General features: G+C 49.0%; 1 protein-coding gene across 7 annotated transcripts in view; it reads right to left on the bottom strand.

The window, feature by feature from the left end:
* The window catches only part of GSN (gelsolin), a 65553-nt gene that overhangs the window by 971 nt on the left and 38086 nt on the right, over positions 1-26496 (bottom strand). For all 7 annotated transcript variants that reach the window (XM_033237593.1, XM_033237592.1, XM_033237590.1 and 4 more), the window contains 13 exons: positions 21531-21692; positions 19569-19718; positions 18022-18111; positions 14897-15029; positions 13612-13700; positions 13226-13441; positions 10774-10907; positions 7541-7631; positions 5197-5367; positions 4434-4608; positions 2909-3033; positions 2609-2686; positions 467-527 (listed from right to left, as the gene is read on the bottom strand). In XM_033237593.1, coding sequence (XP_033093484.1) covers positions 467-527; positions 2609-2686; positions 2909-3033; positions 4434-4608; positions 5197-5367; positions 7541-7631; positions 10774-10907; positions 13226-13441; positions 13612-13700; positions 14897-15029; positions 18022-18111; positions 19569-19718; positions 21531-21692 — 1675 coding nt within the window. The remainder of the gene's footprint in view (positions 1-466; positions 528-2608; positions 2687-2908; positions 3034-4433; positions 4609-5196; positions 5368-7540; positions 7632-10773; positions 10908-13225; positions 13442-13611; positions 13701-14896; positions 15030-18021; positions 18112-19568; positions 19719-21530; positions 21693-26496) is intronic.

The raw sequence follows: 26496 nt of genomic DNA on the forward strand, positions 1-26496 counted from the left end.
TTTTGTATTTTTTCTAGAGATGGGGTTTCACTATGTTGCCCGGGCTACTCTCAAACTCCCAGGCTCAAGTGATCCTCCTGACTTGGCCTCCCGAAATGCTGGGATTACATGCATGAGTCCCATGCCTGGCCTGCTTTGCCACATCTAAACCTTGACAAGTTCAGCTCCTGAGTATTCTGGGAACTTGAAGAGACTTCTCATCTGTTCCTTCCTTCCACTGAAATAGATCAGTTCCTTCAGAAACCCTGAGGCCTCTGAAGGAACCTCAGGGTTTCTGAAGGAACTGATGTGTTCTTCACTACCCCAGGCAGGACTTACAAGGGGCTGGCCACAGAGGAGGAAGTCCCCACCCTATCTTGTCCATCAGTCCCCTAGAAATGATGCTCATTCCCAGACCTGTACAGAAGCCACTCCCATCACCCCACAAGCAATGGACCCCCCTCCCCCCAGGGACTTGGGTCCTCACCAGAAGTCAAGGCTTCTGTCTTTTCTTCTTCTTGAGAATCCTTTCCAACCCAGACAAAGACCTGGAGGTGAGATGAGACATGAAAGGTACATGAGGGGTGCTGACCAAATTCATGGCTGGAGGAAGACTGGGGAGGGGCCAGGTGTCAGAAAAGACAAAGCCCTTTTTAAGCCCTTACTAAGAGAGCCCATGAACTAACACTGGAGGAATTTGGAACAGAGGTTGAAAACCGGCAACCCACAAACATGTTTTGTTTGCTCACCCACCACCTTGTGTTGGCCAACAATGTCTTTTTAAACTACTGGTGACATAAAAATCTAGATTTCCAACTTCTCTTAAAAAACTGGAGGATCTAGCAGCCTGGGCCTTCAAACCTCACTTCAGTCAAGCTGTGCAGGAGCCACCCCTTTGAGATCGGCGGTTCTAGTTTGCCTCAGACTCCACTGCTCCTTCACATCTCCCCATCCCAGCCTGCTTCACTCGCTAACACTGCCTACCAGGTGCCATCAGGCACTGAGTTTGAGATTCTTCTCTAAAGGTCCGTAAGTTATCTCTGAACAGTATTCACTCGTTCAACAAATGAGTGGCCAAACATATTCTCACTCATTTATTCATCCAACAAATATGCACCGAGAGTCTACCACGTCCCAGTCTGTGTGTATCTTCGTCAAAATGGGCCTACGGCTTGGAATAAAAATAACTCACCCACCGCTATCACCATTTTGAGTCTTGTTACAAGTTCTATGTCACATTATTTGGCTGATTTTTATGTATCATCTCTTTTTATGCATATCTAAAATATTACTTCAAAGAGCACCTATCATTGATAAAATGGCATTAGACAGTAAAATGTCAGACTTGGTTTCTCTCACTTTTTTTAAGACAGAATCTCACTCTGTCATCTAGACTGGAGTGCAGTGGCATGATCTCAGCTCACTGTAACCTCCGCCTCCTGGGTTCAAGTGATTCTTCTGCCTCAACCTCCTGAGTAGCTGGGATTACAGGCACCCACCACCACACCTGGCTAATTTTTTTGTATTTTTAGTAGAGACAGGGTTTCACCATGTTGGCCAGGCTGGTCTTGAACTCCTGACCTCAAGTGATTTGCCCACCTCAGCCTCTCAAAGTGCTGGGTTTGCAAACATGAGCCATCATGTCTGGCCCTCTCTTACTTATTTATAAATGTGTTCCCAACTAAAGTGGAAGCCCCTCGAAGGCAAGCATTCTATCTATTTTGCTTATCATAGGATTCTCAGCACTCAGCATTTGCCTGGAAGACAGTGGTGCTGAATAAATGTCGGCTGACTGAATCCCTAACAGATGAACAAACAGATTAAGTAGCCAATGGATCAATCAATGACAACTGCTGAATGGCTCAAGCTGCAACCATTTTTGGTCCTGATCTTCCAACCGGGGATTCTGAGCAGCACTGTGGGTAGTGTAGTCTTATGCCTTCGTGGTCAGTCACTCCATAACTCTGAGGATGCTGGGAGAAGCCACCTTGATAGGAAAGATGACTGACCTGACACCCCCGTGAGAACGTAAGCCCTGGGAAGGCAGGAAAATGCCTACTTTATTTATTGCTCTATCCCTAGCATCTCAAACATAAAGCACCTGGTACAAAGCAGTGCCCAATTAATATTGGTTGAGTGAGTGAATGGCACCTTCCCCTGCCAAGAAGTCCTACATAATGGCCTTCTCTAGGAGATGAAGTGGAGACAGGACCAAGAGCCCTCAGACCAGAAGCAGGAGCCCTCTAGAGTCGCCAGGTGACACTGGACAGTTTATGCCTGCAAACAAGATGCTGCTAAGTTCAACATCCCCCGCCAACAGATTTAAAGGAAGAGTTCATGCTCCTGCAAGGCCTGGGAGAGAATGATGAAGGTCATGTGATTTGGCTTCATAGGGCATTTTGCAGCTTTCAAGGTGAGTGTATCTGCAAGGAAGGTACCGCCACTCCCAGTTTACAGATGAGGAAATGGAAGCTCAGAAAAAGGAAGTGACTTCCAGTAGCCTAGAGACTTTTCTGGCAACACCTGGCACTGCCTCTTTTAGGTCCTTCTAGCAACTGATCATAGAATTGGAAGTCTAGTTCCTCCCACTCCCTCTGGCAGAGACAGCCTTCACCTGTCCTTCACCCACCTGGTCCCAGGTGTCCAGAAGCATGACATCATCCGTAGCCAGGTCTTCCTGCATGAGCTCACCAGGAACCTCTTCGATCTGGGGAGGAAAGAAAGAGCATCAGCGAGATGTCTTCCCTCCCCTGGGTGGGCTTCCTCTCTCTGCCCCCTGAGGGAGTGGCACCGCTGGTTGCAGCTGGCAGGGGGCCCCTTCCTCTGTGCCATGCCATCAGAACTGTTTCTCCTGCCTCTGCTTCTGACCAGTCCCGTGGAACTTGTCTCCCGAGGGGAAAGCAGAGGTGTGACCTCAGCAGGGGCTCACCACAAAACGTCCAATCTTGTTGGAGCAGGCAAAGAGGCGGGGAGGATGGGCATCCATCTTCTTGTCCTTCAGCCGTGGGGATGTGCGGTAGGCAGCCTTCCCGCCCAGGGCCTCCCAGAAGCCATCTGTGAGGGGAGGCCATGCCAGTTTGCCGAGGGATGCCATCACCCCTCTCTCCCATCTCATCAGACCCTGGGACCAGCCCTGCCCAAGCCCAACCCACTGCTCTCCCCCTTCTCCCTCCAACCTAAAATCCCAGGAGGTCCGGAGGGAAGAGGCCTGAGGGAATTGGAAGGTGACGAAATAGAGGCCCAGAGAGGGCAGACTTGGCAGGAGTGACACAGTCAGGACTGCTATTGGCTTGAGGCTGACGACAGCATTGTGGGATGAGGATCATTAGCTCCACTCAGCTAACGAGGCGATGTGGCTCAGAGAGGTTAAGCAACACTCAGGGTCACACAGATGGTAAGTGTTAAGACCAGGATACAAATCTCGTCTGATTCGAATGCCCATATTCTTTCCACTATACCTGCTCTGTCCATGTGTAGCCATTTACATTTAAATTCATTAAAATTAAATTCAATAGAAAGTTCAGTTCCTCATTCCCACAAATTCCCACTGGTCGCATTTCAGATGCTCAACAGCCACAGGTGACTGGTGGCTGCCAAATTGGACCTGGCAGACACAGAACATCCATCTGCATAGAAGGTTCTGCTGCACAGAGCTGCTTTAGACCAAGTCACTCTTCTCCATTTCTGTTAAGCATCAAGCAGCTGGGAATGAACTCAAAGTAATAGTAAAAAGACTGCAGGTTGGCAGAAGGAAGAGCTTCCCGGCCCACATTCTGGAAACAGAGCAGGCTGGTGGCATTTCTGTCCATGGGGAGTCTAGAGATGCAAAGAGCCCACTGCCCCTCTGATGCTATCAGCCCTGCCTACCACCTTTCAAGGTTTCGTAGTGAGGGACCGCCTCCTTCCACAGCCCAACTGCTCCTTCCCACACTGGGCTCTCCTTTCTTTCTTTCTTTTTTTTTTTTTTTTTGAGACGGAGTTTTACTCCTGTTGCCCAGGCTGGAGTGCAATAGCATGATCTCAGCTCACCGCAATCTCCAACTCCCGGGTTCAAGTGATTCTCCTGCCTCAGCCTCCTGAGTAGCTGGGATTACAGGCGTGCACCACCATGCCTGGCTAATTTTGTATTTTTAGTAGAGACGGGGTTTCTCCATGTTGGTCAGGTTAGTCTTGAACTCCCGACCTCAGGTGATCCACCTGCCTTAGCCTCCCAAAGTGCTGGGATTACAGGCATAAGCCATCATGCCCAGGCTAGGCTCTCCTTTCTTTAGCTCCTGGAGACCCCCTTCTCTCTGACCATAGCCCTCATTTTAAAGCAACTGCTTTTATTTAACATACATTAGGGGACAGGCCCTGGGGCATGGGGAGAATTTAGAGCCCCCAAGCTCAAGGAAAGAAGGGAAACCTAACAGCTGCATCCTGGAGAGCAGCAGGCCCCCCACCCCAGCTCCTACCTGGCTCGCTGCCTTCTGCCACCTGCACAGGTTGGGCCCGTAGCACCCTGAGCAGCTCCTGGGCCCCCGTCTTCTCTGCCTCACTGGCTCCTGTACCCACCCACAGGTAGGCAGCTGAGGGGGTTTTCAGGACAAAGGCATCGTTGGAGTTCAGTGCACCAGCCTTAGGCAATACCTGGGAGGGTAGAGCTTGGTTAATCAGGAGCCAGACAAAAAGCCCTCAGCCCCCTCCACATAGCCCAGGAGGGCTAGCTCTCAGGTGGGGACTTGGAGGAACACAGCCCATCAGAGCTGAGGGCACAGACTTTGGACCCTGATGGCCTTGGTTGACTCCCATGAGTCACTAATGCATTGTGACTAACAGAAGTGGAGTGCCCAGAACAAAGGAGGTGAGAGTCCCATTCCCCTCTAGGCTGCTCAAACCATCCTGGCAATCATGTCCTGATCTGTGCCTTCCTCCATGAAAGGGACAGTAGCCAACTGGAATGTAATCAGAAATGGCATCCCGATTGTACAGAATGGTAGGTAGTGAGCTCTCCACTATGCAAAGTGTGCAGGGGACACTGGGCATCCTTGAAACAGGGGGAAGTCTAAGACAGACAATCCTGTGGCCAGGGCAGGAAAATACAAAAAGCTGCTTCTTATCCACTCACTCACCGCCCCACGCCACCCCCGCCCCCATCCTGTGCCTGGACATCTGGTCATCCAGCTGGGAGGTTTCAGGGAGGCCAACCCCTTCTGTGGTCCAGGACCTGGAAATTACCTCGACAGCCCGGGTGGCTCCAGCGCTGTTGGCGCGGACCTGGAAGAGGCGGGTGCTGGCAGGGGCTGTCTGCCCGCCCTCGCGGGAGGTGCCGCCCTTGTAAATGATCATGGGCTTCCCACCAAACAGGCTCATGAGGTGTGCAGGCTCCTTTCCTTGGACCACACGGCTCTGGCAGGGAGACAGGAGAGGGAGTCAGGGACCTTGGGGGCAGGCCTCAGTCCTTCTATGTCGCACTGGGCCCACCCCTCCAGACGAAGCCATCATGCTTTTGTCTGTGTGTGGCATGGAATGTGACCCGACAACACACAGGCAGGGACAGCAGAATTCCAGGAAGGGTGGAGACAGCACTATTGCCTGAGGTCCCCAGGGCACTGCTGCTGTGGCTGCTCTCCATCTCCATGAGGATGTGCCTTCCTGACCCTCAGCCTAGTCGAAGAACCAGGAGAGCCTGTGTTTGCAAATATTCCCTTAAATAGAAGCACAGGGATTGCTGGTGGACATTCTTCTAGAGTGCTGACGTCAGGCCTGGGCATGACTGCCAGTAGAGTGTAAGAACAGAGCATTCCAGATCTGGAAAACTCCCTCCTGCACAGCCAGTGCACCCCAGATGCAGGAAACAGCCAGGGGCTTGGTGGTGGGAATGAGGCAGGGAAGATGTACACCCTCACATCTGCTCCTGCCCTGTGTGTGGCACCTTACTGTGGCCCCAGCTAACTGTGTCCAGAAGAAAATCTCACACGTGTGTCGGGCGTATGGCAGTCGCTTCCCACCATGACCCACCACCGCTGAGTTAGGGCTTAGACTCCAACTCCACCCTGATGGTGAGAACTTGGGTACGTGTCTCAAACTCTTGGGTTCGTCTTCTGAAAAATGCAGCCAAGGATGCTACTCCCAAGGCAGTTGTCAGGATGCACTGAGCTAAGATGGTCATCTCATTTAGTGCCCAGCACGCAGACTATCATAGGCAAACGTCAGGGCACGAACCCCCAATTCCTATCTAGAGCCCTGCCCACTCCTACCACAGTGTGGAGGAAACACAATTGTTGTTGCTTCCCGCTCACCTCCACAAACCAGCTCTGCTGCCCTCCCGCGCCCCCTACTGGCCAGAGCGACTTTTTAAACCAGAAATCACTACAGCTCAGACTTACCATTCAGCAACTTCCTGTTGTTCTCAGCATCAAGGTCATCATCGTCACCATGGCCTCTGGTAGTCTGGCCCCTCTGAGCACCTCTCTATCCTCAAATCAGGGCACTTTCCCCTTGCTTTAATACCCAATGCCCCCTCCCACCTCAGGGCCTTTGCATGTGTACCACCCTTTAACCAGAATGTGCTTTCCTTCACTCTGCCTGAGCAACTCCTACTCGTGCATTAGGTCCCAGTTGAACAGTCCCAGGCCGGGCGCGGTGGCTCAAGCCTGTAATCCCAGCACTTTGGGAGGCCGAGACAGGCGGATCACGAGGTCAGGAGATCGAGACCATCCTGGCTATATACGGTGAAACCCCGTCTCTACTAAAAAATACAAAAACTAGCCGGGCGAGGTGGTGGGCGTCTGTAGTCCCAGCTACTCGGGAGGCTGAGGCAGGAGAATGGCGTAAACCCGGGAGGCGGAGCTTGCAGTGAGCTGAGAACCGGCCACTGCACTCCAGCCTGGGCGGCAGAGCAAGACTCCGTCTCAGAAAAAAAAAAAAAAAAAAAAAAAAAAACAGTCCCCTCCTGCGACAGAGGCGGGCTTTTCTAATCCAATAGGATCCTACCCGGGATTTACGTCCTTGTACATAACACATGTGTATAAGGGAGGGACTTCTTATATGCCAGGCATGGCTCTAAATGCTTACAAATGTTAACTCTTAATCCTCACAGCAATCCTGTGGGATGGTACTGTTATTACCCCTATTTTGAGGACACAGAGGCACAGAGAGACTAAGTGACTTGCCCAAAGTTCCCCAGAGGTAAGGACAGGATTCAAACCCAAGCATGCTGGTTCCACATCCGTGCTCAGCCACGTCGCCTCTCCCATGTCTCTCTCCCCAAGGTCTTGTCAATTTCATTCGCTGCATCTGTCACAGCCATTGGTGTGCATGTGTGTTGAATGTCTACTACCACCCAAGAAAGCAAAGCCCATTAGGGCAGGGGTAGTTTGCCTGTTGTCCATGGCTACAGATGCTGTGTAGAACACATGGAAGCCCCAAATAAATACTTGTTCCATGGATGGATGGACGGATGGATGGATGGATGGATGGACAGATGGACAAACGAATGGATGGATGAGAATCAGACAGATGAGTGAAGAGAAGGACAAGGCTCAGGCTGCAGCCCAGAGAGGCGGTGGGCTGGGCTCACCTGAACAGGGGTACCTCCCAGCTCCTCATCCAGCTGAGCAGTCAGGATGGCAGATGCAGCGACCTCATCCTGGGTAGACTGGGCACCCTGCCTGGAAGGGGAATTGAGATTCAGCATCAAGGTGTACACAGAGCCCTGAGCTTCTCCCTTACCCTGAGTCTGAGAAACCTACAAATCTCCCTGTTACCAGTAATGAAACAGATAGAGAGGGAAGGGCACTCTCTCAGAACAATGAGAGCCAGGAACCACACCAACACTTCCACTCTCAGCCTGGCATCTTGCCCGCTTACAGAGATCTGATCAACGCATAGATTTCCTTATGCTAAATGTGTCCCTCAGGAGACGGGCTGGGTCATCCCATGCTGAACAGCCACAGAGAAGATGCTCTGAGACTCAAATCTGAGATGCAGAAAAGTGGCCAGGACGTTTCTCTGGGTGGAAAAGCAAGTCGCAGCATAGCAAGTGTTATGAGAGCCTATTTGTGGGAAAAGATGTCAGTGATTAAGCCTCCCGTGAACACGTGCAGAGAGGGCTGAACACATGTTCACCAAAAGGTCCATGGTGATCGCTCTTAGAGGGAAGATTCAGGGGGATTTTGCCTTTCTACCCCACCTCTTTGCATATTGTCTAAGTTTTCCATAACCAACGTATGTCGTCATATAAGCAAATAAAATCTGACATATCAATGTGCTGATGCAGTTAATTTTTTAAACAGTCTTCTCAAAAATTTTGTGCCAGGTGTGTGTATTATCTAGTGAAAAAAAATTTAAGCTGTTTTTAAATGTCTAGGGTTGTCAAATTGAGAGGCATTCTACAAAATAACTGGCCAGTACTCTTTAAAAGTATCAAGGTCATGAAAAAAAAAAAGGAAAGACTAGGAAACTGCCATAGATGCAGAGACTTCAGAGACATAAATAAATGCCATGTGGGATCCTGGGTTAGATCCTAGATCAGGAAAAGAACAGTAGTGGGGGCCAGGTGCGATGGCTCATGCCTGTCATCCCAGCACTTTGGGAGGCCAAGGTAGGCAGATCAGTTGAGGTCAGGAGTTCGAAACCAGCCTGCCCAACATGGTGAAACCCCATCACTACTAAAAATACAAAAATTAGCCGGGTGTGGTGGCGCACACCTGTAGTCCCAGATACTCGGGAGGCTGAGGCAGGAGAATTGCTTGAACCTGGGAGGCAGAGGTTGCAGTGAGCCAAAATCATACCACTGTAGTCCAGCTTGGTGACAGAGCAAGACTCTGTCTAAAAAAAAACAAAAAACAAAGCAAAACAAAAACCACACAGTAATAGGAAAACTGGGGAAATTTAGGTAAAGCCTATAGATTAGTAAGTAGTACTGTGTCAATGTTCGCTTCCTGGCTTTGTTAATTGTGCTATGGTTATGTAAGATGTGAACACAGATGAATATTCCGTTGGGTAATGGATATACGAGAACTGTCTGTACTAGTTTTGGAACTTTTCAGCAAGTCTAATATTATTTCAAAATAAGTTTAAAAAAGAAGGAATCCAGCCGGGCGTGGTGGCTCATGCCTATAATCCCAACACTTTGGGCGGCTGAGGCACGCAGATCGCTTGAGGAGTTCGAGACCAGCCTGGGCAACATGGCAAAACCCCATCCATACTAAAGTACAAAAAGTAGCCAGGTGTGGTGGTGAGTAGTGGCAAGTAGTCCCAGCTACTCGGGAGGCTGAGGCATGAGAATTGCTTGAGCCCCAGAGGCAGAGGTTGTGGTGAGCAGAGATTGCACCACTGCACTCCAGCCTGGGCAACAGAGTGAGACCCTGTCTCAAAAAAAAAAAAAAAGAAAAAAATCCAACAGTCAATAATCAGACAAAAAGTTTTAGACTGTATAGTAAGAGAAATACAAGTTAAAAATACACTGAGACACCATTTTATAAACCGTAAGATTGACAAACGCCCAAAAGTTTGACCACACAAGCCACAGGTGTGACTACAGGGAACCAGGGGCTCTCACAGGTTGCTTGGTGGGAATGTAAAATGCTACAAACACTATCGAGGGAAATTGGGGGCTGTATATCAAAATGACAAGTGCAGTTACTATTTGACCCAGCAATCTCACTTCTGGGAACTTACACTAGAGGCATTTCTCTGCATGTTCAAAATGATGTTTGTTTAAGGTTACTAATCACAGCAATGTTTGTAATAGAGAAAGACTAGAATCAACCCAATTATGCATCATCAAGGAATCTGTTAAATAAACTATAGTACAGCCACCCAAAGGACTATTACACAACTGTAAAAAAGAATGAGGAAGCTCTCTATGTACTGACATTATTGATCTCTAGGAAGAATGGAGTCAGAAAAGCAAGGTGCAGGGCAATACACAAAATATGCTACCTTTTGTGTAAGGAAGGGAGGGACTAGGCTATAAATTATTTGCATATTTTTTTTTTCACAAAGAGTTACCGGAAGGATATGCAAGAGATTAAAGCACCCAACAAGGGGTGGGGTCTGGAGAATGGGGTAGAGAGGGACAGGGATGGGAATAAGATTTCTCAATAAATACCTTTATAATCTATTTTGATTTTTGAATCATGTAAATATATTCTCTGTTTAAAATAATTTGGGGGCTGGGTGTGGTAGCTCACGCCTGTAACCCCAGAACTTTGGGAGGCTGAGGTAGGTGGATCACCTGAGGTCAGGAGTTCGAGACCAGCCTGGCCAACATGGTGAAACCCCTGTCTCTACTAAAAATACAAAAAAGTAGCCAGGCATGGTGGTGGGCCTCTGTAATCCCAGCTACTAGGGAGACTGAGGCAGCAGAATCGCTTGAACTCGGGAGGCAGAGGTTGTAGTGAGGGAGACCACACTATTGCGCTCCAGCCTGGGCAACAAGAGCAAAACTCTGTCTCAAAATAAATAAAATAAATAACTAAATAAATAAAAATAAAACAAATTTTGGCTTGAAAAATATGTGTGGGAGGATAGACCCTACTGTGCACAGTACTTGGCATGGATTTGCAGGAGATGTTCTGTTTGTTTCTCCACACTCACTATACCTCCTACAATAGAGGTATAATCATTTGGTAAGAAGAGTTTAAAAGTTGTTTGGAGAAATAAGCAAGTGTGTTGCCCTGTGGACAAGAGTCTCTCCCAGCAGGGAGTGGCAGTCCCACCTCAGGCCCTCATACCCTCAGTCTGTCTTCAGTCCTGCTCAGGGCCCAGCCAGTGCCCCGACACACACTGATGGCCCCAGAACCTCACCAGTTGTAGATTATCTGCCCCTGGCGGCCTCCATGGCGGTAGTTGTACAGAATGATGTAGCTGTCTCCTCCATAGAACTGTCCATATGTGGCAGGGTCCACGGGTACTTTGCTGGAGCCTTCAATTCTCCAGATCTGTGCAGCAAAGCAGGGGTCAGATGCCGGGCAGCACCCCCACCCCCCAGCTCAGGCAAGCCAGGAAACCACAGCATGGTAGGTTGTGGTTAGACCATGGGATGAACTTTTAATCACTTGGGCTAGGACTGGAGTTAAATAGTTTGCCCAACTCACAGAGCCACTAGGAGGCAGGGCAGGGACTCCCGGCCAGGGTTCCCGCCTGGGACCCTCATACCATGCCCTGCCCCAAAGGAAAGCAGTACAGTGAGGGGAGGAGCCAGACACAGACCCCAAATCAGGCCCCTCATCCCCTTCCGGGCCATGAGACCTCAGACAACCGGTTTAATCGCTCTTAGCCTCAGTTTTCCCATCTGAAAAATGGGGATAATTATAGTACCTACCTCAAATTATTGTGAGGCTCAAATGAGTTTACTCATGAAAGACTAACACAGGGCCTGGCACAAGGGAACTGCTCTGTAGGTAGCAGCTGCTCTTATTATCATAAGTATTATTATTGTTTTACTAATATCACCATTATCTCTATCATTACTGAGCTGCCCGGATTCTTCTTTCTTCTTTTTTTTTGAGACAAGGTTTCACTCTTGTCACCCAGGCTAGAATGCAATGGCGCAATCTCGGCTCACTGCAACCTCTGTCTCCCAGGTTCAAGCAAGTCTTCTCTCTCAGCCTCCCGAGTAGCTGGGATTACAAGCACCTGCCACCATGGCTGGCTAAGTTTTGTATTTTTAGTAGAGACCGGGTTTCACCATGTTGGCCAGACTGGTCTTGAACTCCTGACCTCAGGTGATCCGCCCGCCTCGACCTCCCAAAGTGCTGGGCTTACAGGCGTGAGCCACCATGCTGGGCCTGCCAGGAATTTCATAGGTCACCTGCAGAGGCAGGGCCACCACGAGGCGACCTCAGCGTGACCCCTGCTGGCAGGTGTCTGCAGTGTTCTGGTGACACCGCTTTTTCCAAGTGGTCACGAGGCCCAGCAGCGCCACCTGGTGGAGCTATGGAGACACGGAGTTGTCCAAGTCCTGGGAAACAGAATCCTAGAATCTCTGATTTTGAACATTCTTGAAGGTGATGGAGTGGGATGAAACCCTACTTTACAAGCGAGAAAGTAAAGCTCAAAGAGGTTATGTAACTTGCCCAAAGTCTCACAGTCAGGCTGCCAGGGCTCTTACCACACCGCCCCACATGGAATGTTTTCATTGCATTATCCCTACCTACTGAAGCAATGAAAGAATGCTAATAACATCAAACCAAAAACAATAATACATAAAAATGAACATGTTTGTTATTCCTATCATTAGGAATGGAATCAAGTTTGCCTGAAGCGGATTCTACCTCCTAAACACCTCTGAACCCCACACCCCTCTTCCCCTTCTCCACGGTGACCTTCTTAGTCTCAAGGTCATCATCTCTCCCCTAAACTATTAGAATAAGCTCCTCACAAGCTCTCTACCTTCATTCTCCTGCCTCCAACCCACTTGCTTAGTTTTCTTTTATTTATTTTTTTAACTGATTTTTTTTTTCCTTCTAATGATATCTTAGAGTTATATTCCAACCCATTTTCGCCGGGTGCAGTGGCTCATGCCTGTAATTCCAACACTTTGGGGGGCCGAGGCAGGAGGATTGCTTGAGCCCCAGGAGTTTGAAACTAGCCCGGGCAACATAGCAAGACCCTGTCTCTATTTAAAAAAAAAAAAAGATAAAGCATAGATCTGAGCTTGTTGCATTTCTGATTTAATAAAAAGAAAAACCCCTCACTAGCACCCCCTGGTTAGAGGATCAAGTTCACACCCTTGAAACTGGCATTCAAGGCCCCTCCCTGGGGATGCCATCAGCACTAGCCCCCTGGGACAGCTCCCTCCTTTCCCAACATAGCGAGTCCCGCCTGGAACACCCACCACTCTCCGCTCTTCTTCTCCGGCAGCAAAGCCCTGCTCCTACTCTGAGACCCCACCCAAGGGTTCCCGTTTCTGTGCAAGACGCCCTGACCAACCACCCCCTCTGCTCTTCCTGTGTCCCCACAATCCCCTGTGCTCCCTCCCATCTTCCACTGATCACACAGATCTGTGGCTGTGGTCAACTCCCCTCCCAGACCAGGCACTCCTTGGGACAAGGTGGGGCCAAGACACTTGGCCCAGGGCCTGATACACAGTAGGTGGTCAGGGTGCACTGGCTGTAAAAACTAAGTAACACCAAAGAATCTCAGCTACCAAAATTGTGCAAACCTCAGAGAGAAACCTCCTTGGGGAAGCAAGAGGCAGTGCATGGGGAAAGTGAGGGAGGGGCCTGGACACACACACCCCAGGCCCTAAAGGTACCTGTTTCTGGCCTGTGCCATCATCATCCATGCCATGTTGGGCAGCCATGGCAGTGGAGGTGTGCAGGGTGGCGGCGTCGAAGGGCACGCGCTCCACATTGGCGATATGGCTGGAAAGGTAGGACAAGCCCAGGCCATCTGTCTGGTCTGGGTCCCGCCAGTTCTTGAAGAACTGCTTGAACAGTGGGGTCTCACCGCCCTCGGGAAGGACCGAGACCTGGGGAGGGGAGGTGGAGGAGCAGAATGTGGCTGGGCTGCCCAGCAAGGGTCTCCAGGGGAGCCTCAGATACCCCATCCACACTGACGGTGGGACACCCGCCCTACTCCAGCCCATCCCCTCCAAACAGGACCCACCCCTTCCCATCCTACCTGGCCTCTAAGACTCACCTGGGTCTGCTTGGGGTAGTCCATCTTGGTGATGAAGTCAGAGGCTGTTTTGAGGGCAGCCTTCCTCTCCTCCGTGTTAGCCTGCTTGCCTGTCAGTAGCCAGAGGAAGTGATGGAGGGTTAGGGGCCCGGGATCCTGCCGCATCCTGACCTCCAACGGTCCAGGATAAGGAGCTGCCAAACTTCCCTCCCTACTCTTCTTAGACAGTGGATAGCCAAGGCCAGAGACCCCCAGAGCTGACCACTCACTAGAGCTCCTGGAGTCCAGCCTGGGGCTGGCCAATGACACCAATCACAACACGATTGTGGTCCATTTAGTGAGCATGTATTTTGTGCTCAGAACTATACATAGATTATTTAATCCACGGAACAGTCTTAAGTAATAAAAAAAATTGCTATCTTGTTCCTGAGTATCTATAAGGAAACCAGGGTCTTAGAGACATTAAATTACTTGACCTAGGTTCCTCAGTGAGTGAGAAGCTGCCACCCTGAGGGCATTCCTGTGCCAAGGAGCTCCTGGCCAGCCAATGCTGGCCCTCAGTCCCAGCCTTCTCACTGCCAAGGCCAAGGTCCCGATGAGCTGGCCCAGGGCCCAGGGGGCCTAGAGAGTAATAATTATAATAGTTTCTCTCTCTCTCTTTCTCCCCACTCTCTCCCTTTCTCTCTGTCCTCCTGCTGCCTCCCTCTCCTCTGTCCTCTTCCCCAAGATGAGCCTTACAGAATCAGGGGAGGACACTAATGGATCCTCTCAGAAGATCTCAGGGCCTCTAAGAAACATCTGGGCCAACGGTTTCCAAGAGAATTCCCACAAGATAGTACCCAAAGAGTTTATGAACTTCTAGCTTAGCATTTCCGAAACCAGATCATCTTCATGAAAAGCACCCCCGTGAATGCACAAGTTAAAAGTCCTACAGTAAACAAACTTGAACATTTTTAAATCCACTGTGGCCCATGAACTTCTCTGACCATACAGTTAAAATGTTTTCTACATAATTTCTTCAGGATGCCAATTAGCGTCTCAGAGAACTGACGTTATAATGCACTTGGGAAACACCTATTTTAGCCCAGATCAGGAATCTGAGGCCCAGAGAGGGTAAGTAAAGTGCCCAAGATTACACAGTACGTCAAGTGCAAAACCAAGGCATCAGCCCAAGACTTCTGATATCCATTGTACCAGGCGCCTCTACCACACTCCACGCTTTCCTGGAGCTGAGTTCCTGGGAGCTGCGGGACATCCCACCCAAGGTCCTACAGGCCAGTTGGGATCCTTCCCCTGTCCCCAGTACCTTTCCAGACAAAGATTTTCCCGTCCTTGCCATGGTCCAGGATGAAGCAGTCCTCTGACTTCAGGGCCCCCTGGGCGAAGGGGTTCTCATCAGCCACAAGGGAGACGGACATGGTGCCTGCACCATTGGAGACCTGAGGGGACGAAGCAGAAGGAACCAGCACGTGAGTGTCTGTGGCCGCCCAGCCCTGAACTTCCACCATCTTGCCCCAACCGCCCACCCCAAATGGCACTGCAGAGTAACACCTGGGCTTTCTCTTGCAAACACTTAGACGTTCTTTTTCCTTTTCTGCTTTGTCAGAACCACATCTGCTGACCTACACTCCGGGGTAACTGCACATGGGAAGGGAGGGCGGGATAAAATGAAGGAACATTTGGGAACTGGGTGGCAGAGGGGAACTGCATAGTTTGCCGAAAATGTATTCAACTTTACCATTTTAAAAAAAGGAGTATGCAAGGTGGATCTTGATGAGCCAGCATTGCCCTGTGGATACATATCTATGTTTACACGCTATTAGAACAGAAGGTGCTGTATATAGAAATGTTGCTGTGAAGCAATATTTGCAAAACACACAAACTTCTGTATCTGTATTTGGAAAAAATAAAACAGGTTCTTGTTACTAAAAAAAAAGAGAGAGAGAGAGAGAGAAGAGGCCGGGTGCAGTGACACACACCTTTAATCCCAGCACTTTGGGAGGCCCAGGTGGGTGGATGGCTTGAACCCAGGAGTTCAAGACCAGCCTGGGCAACATGGCAAGATCCCATCTCTACAAAAAATACAAAAAGTAGCAAGGCGTGGTGGCGCTTGCCTGTGGCCCCAGTTACTTGGGAGGCTGAAGTGGGAAGATCACCTGAGCCCAGGAGGTCAGGGCTGCAATGAGTTGTGACTGCACCACTACACTCCAGCCTGGGTGACAGAGCCAGACTCTGTCTCGAAAATAAATAAGTAAATAAAAGAGAATAAAAGTAAAAAGAGCTAAATGCAACCTGGTATCCTGGATTGGAACCTAGAATGAAAACCTGGGGAAATCTGGATAAAGTCTATAGTTTAGTTAATGGTATTGAAGCAACGTTAATTTCTTAGTTTTGATAAATGTACCTGGTTATGCTAAGATGCTAAGGAGAAGCTGAGTGAATGGTATATCAGAACTCTTTGTACTATCTTTACAATTTTTCCGTAAACTTAAAAATTATTCTAAAACAAAAAGTTCATTCACGTTTAAAAAAAAAGTCTATCTTAAGAGTCGAAATTCAAAAGTTTAACAATATCCAGTTGGCAAGGCTCTGGGTAAACAGGCGCAGTCTGACTCCTAACTCCAGAACCAGTACTTTCTTTTTTTATTTTATTTATTTATTTATTTGTTTATTTACTTATTTATTTTGAGATGGAGTCTTGCTCTTGTTGCCCACGCTGGAGTGCCATGGTGTGATCTCGGCTCACTGCAACCTCTGCCTCCCAGGTTCAAGTGATTCTCCTCCCTCAGGAGGAGAGCTAGGATTACGGGCACCTGCCACCGTGCCTGGGTAATATTTTGTGTTTTTAGTAGAGATGGTGTTTCACCATGTTGTCCAGGCTGGTCTCAAACTCCTGACCTCACGTGATCCACCCACCTCGGCCTCCCAAAGTGCTGGGATTACAGGCGTGAGCCACCACACCTGGCCCAGAACCAATATTTTCAACCACTGACTCATTCTTCAGCCTGTGACCAGCAGTTCCTTGTCTAGGAACTTGCCTTAGTGCTATATGCTATACTTAGCACAAGTGCACCAAGAGGGACTGTCTGCAACTGGAAAAGGTGGGAACATATTAGGATTTGCTTAAATTCTTACATTCATAAAATAGAATACTATACAGCTGTTATAAAGGGTCGTGTTGAGATTTATTATAGAAAGATATTCTCGACCATGTTGAGTGGAAAAAAGACCACAGAACAGCATGAACAGTTTGGATCCAGTTACATAAAATAGAAATGGCTGGGCGTGTTGGCTCAGGTCTGTAATCCCGGCACTTTGGGAGGCTGAGGTAAGGGGATCACATGAGCCCAGGAGTTCGAGACCAGCCTGGGCAACGTGGCGAAAACTTGTCTCTACAAAAAATATGAAAGTTAGTTGGGCGTGGTGGGACCTATCTGTAGTCCCAGCTACTGAGGAGGCTGAGGCAAGAGATCGCTTGAGCCTGGTAGGCAGAGGTTGCAGTGAGCTGTGAGATGCCATTGCACTGCAGCCTGGGTGACAGAGTGAGACCCTGTCTCAAAATAAAAAAATAAGATGGAAATGGAAAAGTAATTAGGCACAGAAAGCTGTGGCTGGACAAAGATGTGTTCTCTGGTGAGGAGGAGAGGCTGATTTTTTAGCTGGGTATTGTCATTTTTGTAATTAAAACACATTTTAAAAATAATACTTTTTTTTAAACTAGTGAAATTGCATGGACTTTTGTTTTTATATTTTGAATACTGCTCTTTTTTTTTTTTTTTTTTTTTTTTACAATAAACACGTATTACTTCATAATCAGCAAAAAACCAATAACGTAGTAAGTAGTTTTTCTTTGGCACTGGGGGAATCCACATCCCTATTTTGTTGTTTTACTGAAAATACTTGGGGCACAACGTAAATATGATTGAGCCTTCTCCCAGAGCTCAGCCAAGAGAGTTCCTTCGCTGGAGCTGAGCCTCAATTCAGTTGTGAAAATCACAAGAAAGAAATCATAAATAAAGTCATTATCTGTAACCCGCACCCACAGCCTCCCCACATACACACCATTTCTGTAGTATCTCCCCAAGTATTTTCTAAGCTGTTTTCCTATCCATTTTCTCTGTGGACTCCCAGAAATCCCGCAAAGTCAACCATCCTGCTCTTCTTCCCACTTTACAGACTAGGAAACTGCGACTCAGAAAGAGAGACCTCATGTGTGAGCGTGACACAGATGTGTCCGGAGTTGATCGCATGCTCTTAGCGCAGGAAAGCAAAGGAAGTACACGTGCGTCCACTGGAGATGTGAGAAAGCCGAGGCCGCCCGCCAAAGGGGTGCTTTGCTCAAGGTCCCACAGCAGTGGAGTGGGGAAGACCGAGTCTTCTACCTCCCTGTCCTGACCCCATGCCCAGGCGGACAGTGCATCTGGTGCTCACCTTGTAGAGCTTGGCCAGCTTGCGGTTGGCCGCATCCTCCTTGGCGGTGTCCTCGGTACCTGCAGGCAGAGCCGGCTTGGGGCCCAGCACCTGTAGGATATAGAGAGATGGAGAGGAAGGGTGGCTGTGAGGGAGGGGCCAGGCTCCCGGGATAGCTCCCAGGCAGGCAGGGACCACAAGCGCATCCACTGTGACCCTCCCCATGGAGTCTGACCTCCTCCAGAGACATCCTGCGTCTGCTCACAAGTCCAGATCTGTCCATCAGAGGTCCCTTCCACCTTGTCCTCCTGACTCAGAAACTCCAGGAGAACACTCCTGCTCCTCTGCCTCCAGACAGCTCTTCAGATGTTTCGTCTACCGGCTAATTGTGATAACTACAGCTATTGAACACCTTCTACTGCCTGCCTTTAAAAGATCTCACTTCATCCTCGCACCCAGGCCAGGAGGCACAGATTATCACTCTCATTTTACAGAAGAGGAATCTGAGGTCTAGAGAGACGAAATCACCTACTCACACAGCTATTAGGTGGCTAAGCCAGAATGTGAACCGCCATTCCTGTGCTTTCAGGGCCTATTTTCACTCCCACTGTCCCTCCCAAGCCACGGTTCGTGTCCAGGTCCCTTCCCATAATAATAATCACCCTTCTGCTCTCTCCAAAAGCTGGAATTGGATGCCCCCAGAGAAGCAGGAACCAAGTGGCATGGAGCAGAGCTCATGGTCTCCTCCTTTTCCTGGTGAATCCTGCCTCTATTGATACGTCCTCAAAGCACAATGGCTGGCAATCCCATCATGTGACTAAATGGGCCACAAACTACCAGGAATAGTCAGAAGAGGAAAGAGGGGATTGGGGCTCAGCGGTCTCTTTCTGACCTTGTTCTAGCACCAAGCTGGCCCTCTGGGGATGCTGAAAGACTGTCCTCCTTAGCTCTGCAAAGGACCTGGCCCTCCCCGCTGGAGAATGCGGTTCACACTCCCAGCAGAGCCTTGGGTTCCAGCCTCACCCCTCGGGGAGTCTGGGAGTTGTACAGGAAACTGATCTCCCTCACTCCCTAAAGTGATCAGGTTTGATGGAAAAACAGCCTCAAAAGTGAGGCAGGGGCAGCATGCTGACTCATGCTTGTAATCCCAGCATTTTGGGAGGCTGAGGCAGGTGGATGGTATGAACCCAGAAGTTGGAGACCAGCCTGGGCAACATGGCAAGACCTCATCCCCACAAAAAATTCAAAAATTAGCCTGGCTTGGTAGCACTCGCCTGTGGTCTCAGCTACTCGGGAGGCTGAGGCAGGAGGATCACTTGAGCCCAGGAGGTCAAGGCTGCAGTGAGCTGTGATGGTACCCCTGCACTCCAGCCCAGGCAACAAAGAGTAAGACCCTGTCTCAAAAATTTAAAAAAAAAAAATTAAAATAAAAAAGCATTTTAAAAATAAAAAGGCGGTTTATAGCAGAAGTTTTTTTTCCTCAAATTCACCTCAAATTGCCTACTGAACAGAAGAAAGCTGTGAGTAGCGTGTCCCCATACCCACCCCAATCCGCACCCCACAGGCACCTGAAGCATCGCCTCGGGCTCAGCACCCTCCTCAGACACGTGCACTCGGGCCCGGCCACTCCGCTCATTGTCCCGGATGCCCTTGGACACCTGCGTGGCCTTCAGTCTTTCAAACCGGTTGCTGTTGGAACCGCACCACTGGTGGATGTCCTGGAAGACAGAGACCCAGGAAGTCAGTGCCCCGCCTTCCTATAAGCCCCGCCCAGTGACAAGGCTTGGGGAGTGGGGAGTGTGGCGTGTGGTGTGCAGGCTCACCCTGTTCTAAGCTTGCCCACGTGCATTATTCACATACAATTAAGTGTGATCTGCATACACCAGGGGATGGGAGTGCATGCATTTTTTCACAGGTACAACTACATCTAGAATGTGTGCAAAAATAGTTGCCTGCTGAAGGGAATATAAATTGGTACAATCATTTTGGAAAACCATTTGGCCATAGCCACTAAAGCCGAATACACCTATCTCCTTAGGACCCAGAAACCTCCTTCTATGAATATACCTGACAGAAGTGCGTTCGTATGTCCACCAAAAGACTTGTGCAATAATGTTCAGAGTAGCACTGCCTGTAATAGCCCCAAACCAGAAGTCACCGTTAAGGGCCCATCAACAATATAAAGAATACATAAATTGTGGTACACCCACACAACTGAATCTTCCACAGCAAGGAAAATGAACGATCTATAACTAAATGCAACAATACGGATGTGTCGGCCGGGCGCGGTGGCTCAAGCCTGTAATCCCAGCACTTTGGGAGGCCGAGACGGGCGGATCACGAGGTCAGGAGATCGAGACCATCCTGGCTAACACGGTGAAACCCCGTCTCTACTAAAAAATACAAAAAACTAGCCGGGCGAAGTGGCGGGCGCCTGTAGTCCCAGCTACTCGGAGGCTGAGGCAGGAGAATGGCGTGAACCCGGGAGGCGGAGCTTGCAGTGAGCTGAGATCCGGCCACTGCACTCCAGCCTGGGCGACAGAGCGAGACGCCGTCTCAAAAAAAAAAAAAAAAAAAAAAAAAAAACAATACGGATGTATCTCAGAAATGTAATGTTGAACAAAAGGTAAGACATAAAAGAGCAAGGTTCCGTGTCTATAAAGTTCAGAAACAGGCAAAGTTCATCTATGCTGTTGAGAAAGTTCAGGATGATGGTTGCCCTTGGGGTGAAGGCACCAAAAGGGGGTAACAGGGGCCTTCTAGGGGCTGGTGAGGTTCTGCTTCATGATCCAGTGTTATGTGGGTGTGTTTGCTTTGTGTAATCCATCAAGCTGTACACTCAGGATTCACACACTCTTCTGTGTGCCTATGATGCTTTAATAAAAAGCTTACACTAAATCAGTGTGTGCTCATGTTTGCACGGACATTATATCACAGGTATATATGCATATGAGCTTTGGGGTAGAACGGCCGTGTCCATTTGCAGGTCTGCGCTCACAGGGACTTGTGAGACGAGTGTGTACAAAGCATCACAATTCTATAAGGTAGGCCTGGGTAAGGGCATCCCACACACATTGTCATAGATGACATGCATGTGCAACTACATGTATGACATACACTTGCGGGACTTTAAGCAACATACCCGAGTATACATGTGTGGGCATTCATGATGGTGCACATGTGCACACCTGGTAGGCAAAAGTCTAGAGTGTTTGCCCATGACTGTTATATATTTATAAGCATGTGAAAAAGGACACAAGATGTACGTATGAACACAAGGTGCCAGGAAGTCTATATGTCAATCAAAGTCCAAGTACGCACTATATCCACGGTGTGCACTTGAGTCTACATTTGTGGGAGTCTTTGCATACAGACATATCTGTACGTGGGTCTCTCCGACTCATGAACAATGCTGGTCCCTGTGATTTGCCCATCTGTGTCTATGCATTTGTTCATGTGGATGTTCCCAAGTCCATGGTCAGGCCAGGAGTACCTCAGTGGCTCCTGGGAAAGGAGAAAGCAGGACTCACGTTGCCCAGGTCCAGGATGAAGCAGTCACCATCGTTGAAGCTCTCCCAGGACACAGGCACCTCAGTGGCACGGACCACACGCCTACCTCTGACCTGGAAGAGTCTCTGCACCACCACCTCGTTGGGTACCACGTGCTTGAATCCCGATGCCACACCTCCTTTCTGTGGGGCCAAAGAGACAGCGTTAGCCCAGGGCAGAAGGCCCAGGGAAGCTGATATGGAAGAAGGGGATAGAAATGAGGTGAAGGAAATTCTGGCTTGTGGACCAGTGGCTTTCCAGCAACACAGCAATTCTCAGTTAACTCAGGACTTTCATACCCATTATCTTGTTTAAGACTGGAACATTCTGATGCCCATTTCAGAGTAGGAAACTGAGGTTTAAGAAAGGAATAAAATTTGCCCAAGGCCACACAGCTAAGAAGTGGGAGATTCCCTGCCCACTGCATCTTTCTGCCTCCCCTTTGAAACCCATACTCCACTAACAAGGACCCCTGTAGTCACTTTCTAAATCAAAAAACTGCAACAATTCCTTCCTCAAAACCAGCATTTCCCAAAGGCACACTAGTCCCTTAAGACATTCTGCAAGCAGAGTTCCACAGTCAAATAAGCATAGGAAATGCTTCTCACTCACCCTCTCTGACTGTTCTACAATGCACATGTGCATAATAAAGGTGCTGTCAAATCCTATGGTGGATACACCTGCTTGCCTTTTGTTTTATACAGCATTTCCCTATCTTACTGAATCAAGAACTGCTTTTCTTTCTTACCCACTTTCTTTTTTCTTTCTTTCCTTTTTTTCCTTTTCCTTCTTTCCCTCTTTCTTTCCTTTCCTTCCTTCCTTTCTCTCTCTCTCTTCCTTCCTTTCAACAGGGTCTCACTCTGTCCAGGCTGGAGTGCACTGGTGTGATCACAGCTCACTGTAACCTCAAACTCCAGGACTTGAATGATCCTCCCATCTCAGCCTCTCCAGTGGTTAAGACTACAGGCATGAGCCACTGCACCCAGCTTATTTATTTTATTTTATTTCTATGGTAGACATGGGGTCTCACTATGCTGCTTAAGCTGGTCTTGAACTCCTGGTCTCAAGCGATCTTTGGGTGCTGGGATTACAGGAGTGAGTCACTGAACCCAGCCCAAGAACCACTTTTCTTCACCATATCCTGCCTCCAGCTTGAGTATTCTGCAAAAGCCACTTTGAGAGGTACTAATCCAAACCTTTCTCATCCTTCAAGGCTCTTCTGGGAAGTCTTCCTGGATTGTTACAGCCCACGCCACCCTTCTGCTTTCCCCTATGGTACCGCAGCAACTCCCACCCAACGGTGCCTTCAGAGCAGCTGAGGGTAAGGGACAGGTGCCCCACCACAGCAATGCTGGATGGCTTTTGGTAAGTCACCTGCCCTTTCCGAGCCCCAGGCCTCTCCTTTCTGAAGGGGAGACACAAGCTCCTGCTCCCTGACCCTCTGTAATCATTACTGCATCCCAGAGCAGGACATTCAGGAGAGCGTCCCTGCTGCAGTCACAGCTGCCTTCACTCAGGAGCAAGCCAAGGAAAGTCAGCTGGGCTTTCCTGTGAGCAGTCCCCAGCTCCGTGCCCCAGAGTTGTCAAATCAGAGTTGTAAAGGTCCTTCTACAGCACCCCACTTTACCCACGGTAAACTGACGTCCAGAGAAGTGAAGTGACTTACTCAAGGGCGCTCAGCAAGTGTGCGGCCAAGCCAAGGCCGGAAACCTAGTTTCCTCCTCCCAATCGGGTGCTCGTCTCCCTGCTCCACACGTGGGGGTGGAAGCAGAGGGCTTCCACTCAGGCCAGCAATGCAGCCACCATCCAGGGCCCCTCAGTCCACTATGCTAAGTCTAATTCTAGCCACACAGACTCGAGGAGGGCAAGGGACAAAGGGAGTCCATGTATATTGGGCTCCTGCTGTGTCTTCCCGTAGTCAGCAATATATGTGTTTGTGAAATGATGATGCCCACTGTGCCAGGCATTCTTCACGCATCGCCTGCAAGGGAGGCATCATTGCTCCATTGCGCAGATGAGCACAATGGGGCCCACAGGTGATGGGACTTGCCCAAGATTATACAGATGGTAGGTGGTGGAGCTAGAATTCAAACCTAGGCGTGTCTGAATCTGTAAGATTCACATTCTTCTCTCAATATCAAGTTTTCTTTTTATTTTCTTTTGAGACAGAGTCTCGCTCTGTCACCCAGGCTGGAGTGCAGTGGTGCAATCTCAATTCACTGCAGCCTCCGCCTCCTGGGTTCCAGCGATTCTTGTGCCTCAGCCTCCCGAGTAGCTGTGATTACAGATGTGCATCACCATGCCCAGCTAATTCTTGTATTTTTTGTAGAGACCAAGTTTCACCATGTTGGCCAGGCTGGTCTTGAACTCCTGGCCTCATGTGATCCTCCCGCCTTGGCCTCCCAAAGTGCTGGAATTACAGGCATGAGTCACTGTGCCAGCCAATATCAGGTTTTCTTAGAGCAAAGATCACTCAGTCATCCAGGATGGGAGGCAGGAACAAGCCACTGTTCAGAGCCCTCTTTCAAGTAATGGATGTTTTTGGGTTGCCAGTGGCTGGAGGACCCCCTGGTGTCCCTTCTTGGTCTCAGCTAAGGCCTTTCAAGAGTCCCTTGGGCCTAGCAGGGCAGCCAGTGCTCACAGAGCTGACAACATGTCTTTCCACCCTGCTTCCAGAGCCCCTCCAAGGGAGCTGTGGGTTGGCCACGCTATGACTGACCTCGGTGCGGAGCAAGGGCTAAGACTGTGACTTCTCCTGAATTTGCTGCCCAAAACTGGGAAGCAAGACAGTAACTTTTTCTATCATCAGGAAGGAGTGAGTTGGGACTCTGGGTTGAGGGACCAGGTCTGAGGGGGCCTGAGGGCTGGATGGCCATGAGGCCTGGGCTTGGAGAGCCAGGCAGAGTGCAAAGGACATAGGTCAGGGCAATGCAGTGGGAGCGCAGAAAAACAGGGGGGTTCTGAGAGCGATGTAACCAAGACTGCCTGGAGCAAGTGAGGAAGAGCAGCCAGGGAAGAAAATGCAACAACCGGTGCTCACCTGCACTCAGCTGTGCTTACCTGTAACAACCACAGTGGCTGCCACTTACGGAGCTTTGCCAAAGCTGGGGCACCTGCTTTAAGTGCATGCAATGAAGTCCTGACAACAAGCCCTTGAAGCAGGAACTATTAATAATTATCCCACTTCAAAGGCGAGGAAACCAAGATTCAAAGAGATTAAGCATTGTGTCCAGAGCCCAGTGCTGGGCGGCAGTGCTAGGTTCTATCCCCAAGATCCCCCTGCCAGGGACCCAGCCTCATTCAGCTGTCAGCCTAGGAACTCCTGACCATGGGACTTCATTCAACTGGACATAATGAGAGAGTGGATGTCCAAACCTTTTCCAAAAGGTGCTAGAAGGACTCACTAACTGTTTCTATTGATTCCTCGGAGACAAGGAAGCGGGAGGAAAGAAAAAAATTGTACCCCTCTAAATACTTTACTTGTTGAAGTATGCCTTTCATTTTTGTCATGAAAATTTTTACCCTATTTTTTAAAAGGAAAAGGGTTGCTTTATGTCATAAATCTCACTTCTTAAAAATTCTCTGTAATTACTTATAAAATAATTCTTTTTTTTTGAGACAGAGTCTCGTTCTGTCACCCAGGCTGGAGTGCCGTGGCACGATCTTGGCTCACTGCAACCTCTGCCTTCCGGATTCAAGTGATTCTCCTGCCTCAGCCTCCTGAATAGCTGGGACTACACGCAGCTGCCACCACGCCCTGCTAATTTTTGTATTTTTAGTAGAGACAGGATTTCACCATGTTGGCCAAGCTGGTCTCGAACTCCTGACCTCAAATGATCACCCATCTCGGCCTCCCTAAGTGTTGGGATTACAAGCGTGAGCCACCACACCCGGCCTTATAAAATAATTCTTGATGTTGAATTATTGCAGCCATGAGTTTCCTATTAACTCCTCTAATTTTACTGCTCTAGGAAATTAGAATTGGAAAGATTAATTAACAAAAATAAATTAAAGCAAGCTCTTAGAAGACATCAGTGGATCTACAAGGGCAGGGGAAAGAAGTTTTTTGAAGTTGTTCCTGTTTTTGACTATAATCTTTAGCACTCATTGTTGCTTTCTATGGTCTAATCATTAGGTGGGCAAGATTGGCATCAAATTCTTTGAACAAAATTCTATAGGATAAATTGTTTTAAAAGCCACTTTCCAAATTAAAGTGATTACATATATATGTGTCTGTCTATCTATATACGTTCAGGGAGAAAGCAATTAGCCACTATATGCTATATATCTCCAAAGGTAGAATCATGTTGGGGGGGCTTTTATTTTCTAGAACCTATATTTCTGTAATGTTTGACATTTTACAATAAGCTTATATTACTCTTGTAGTAAGAAGAAAGGGGAAAAAAGCAAAGCTTTACATGAAAACAAAAGTTAAACTGTTTCTAAAACAAAGAAAAATGAATTGATCAGGCTTGGTCCCCTCTACCTTCTAAACTCAGAGCTCTTTATCTAAGGAATAGGAGGGAGGGAGGACAGAAAGATTCCAGTGATTCTGTGGGTTCCCAATTGTGTTCCTCAGGTCCAAGGGCTCCTAGGTCTCTGCACAGCCCAGATTCCATCTGAACAATGGGTTTCAAATAACCCAGCCCCAGGGGGTCTCCAGGGTTCAGTCCAAAACTGGCGGTCTGGAGAGAGGGAGGAGGAGGGGCGGGAATCAAGGGACTCTGAACTCTCTTGCAGGGCAGCGACCTACGGATTTGGGGGTCATAGAACAAGAGGGCCAAGCCCCAAGTCAGCCCTTTCTAGTGGCTCGCTGTCCCCTCCCTGCCCCTTCTCACACTCCGAGGACAGAATTGGCTTAGAGGAACAGGCTTTCACAGGAACAAGTCTTGCGTAACAAGCCCTGCTCCTCAGGGATCTATAATTGATGAGGGCGCCGGGGCGAGA

This window comes from Trachypithecus francoisi, unplaced genomic scaffold (assembly GCF_009764315.1).
Source record: "Trachypithecus francoisi isolate TF-2019V2 unplaced genomic scaffold, Tfra_2.0 Lachesis_group16, whole genome shotgun sequence".
Taxonomy (NCBI): domain Eukaryota; kingdom Metazoa; phylum Chordata; class Mammalia; order Primates; family Cercopithecidae; genus Trachypithecus; species Trachypithecus francoisi.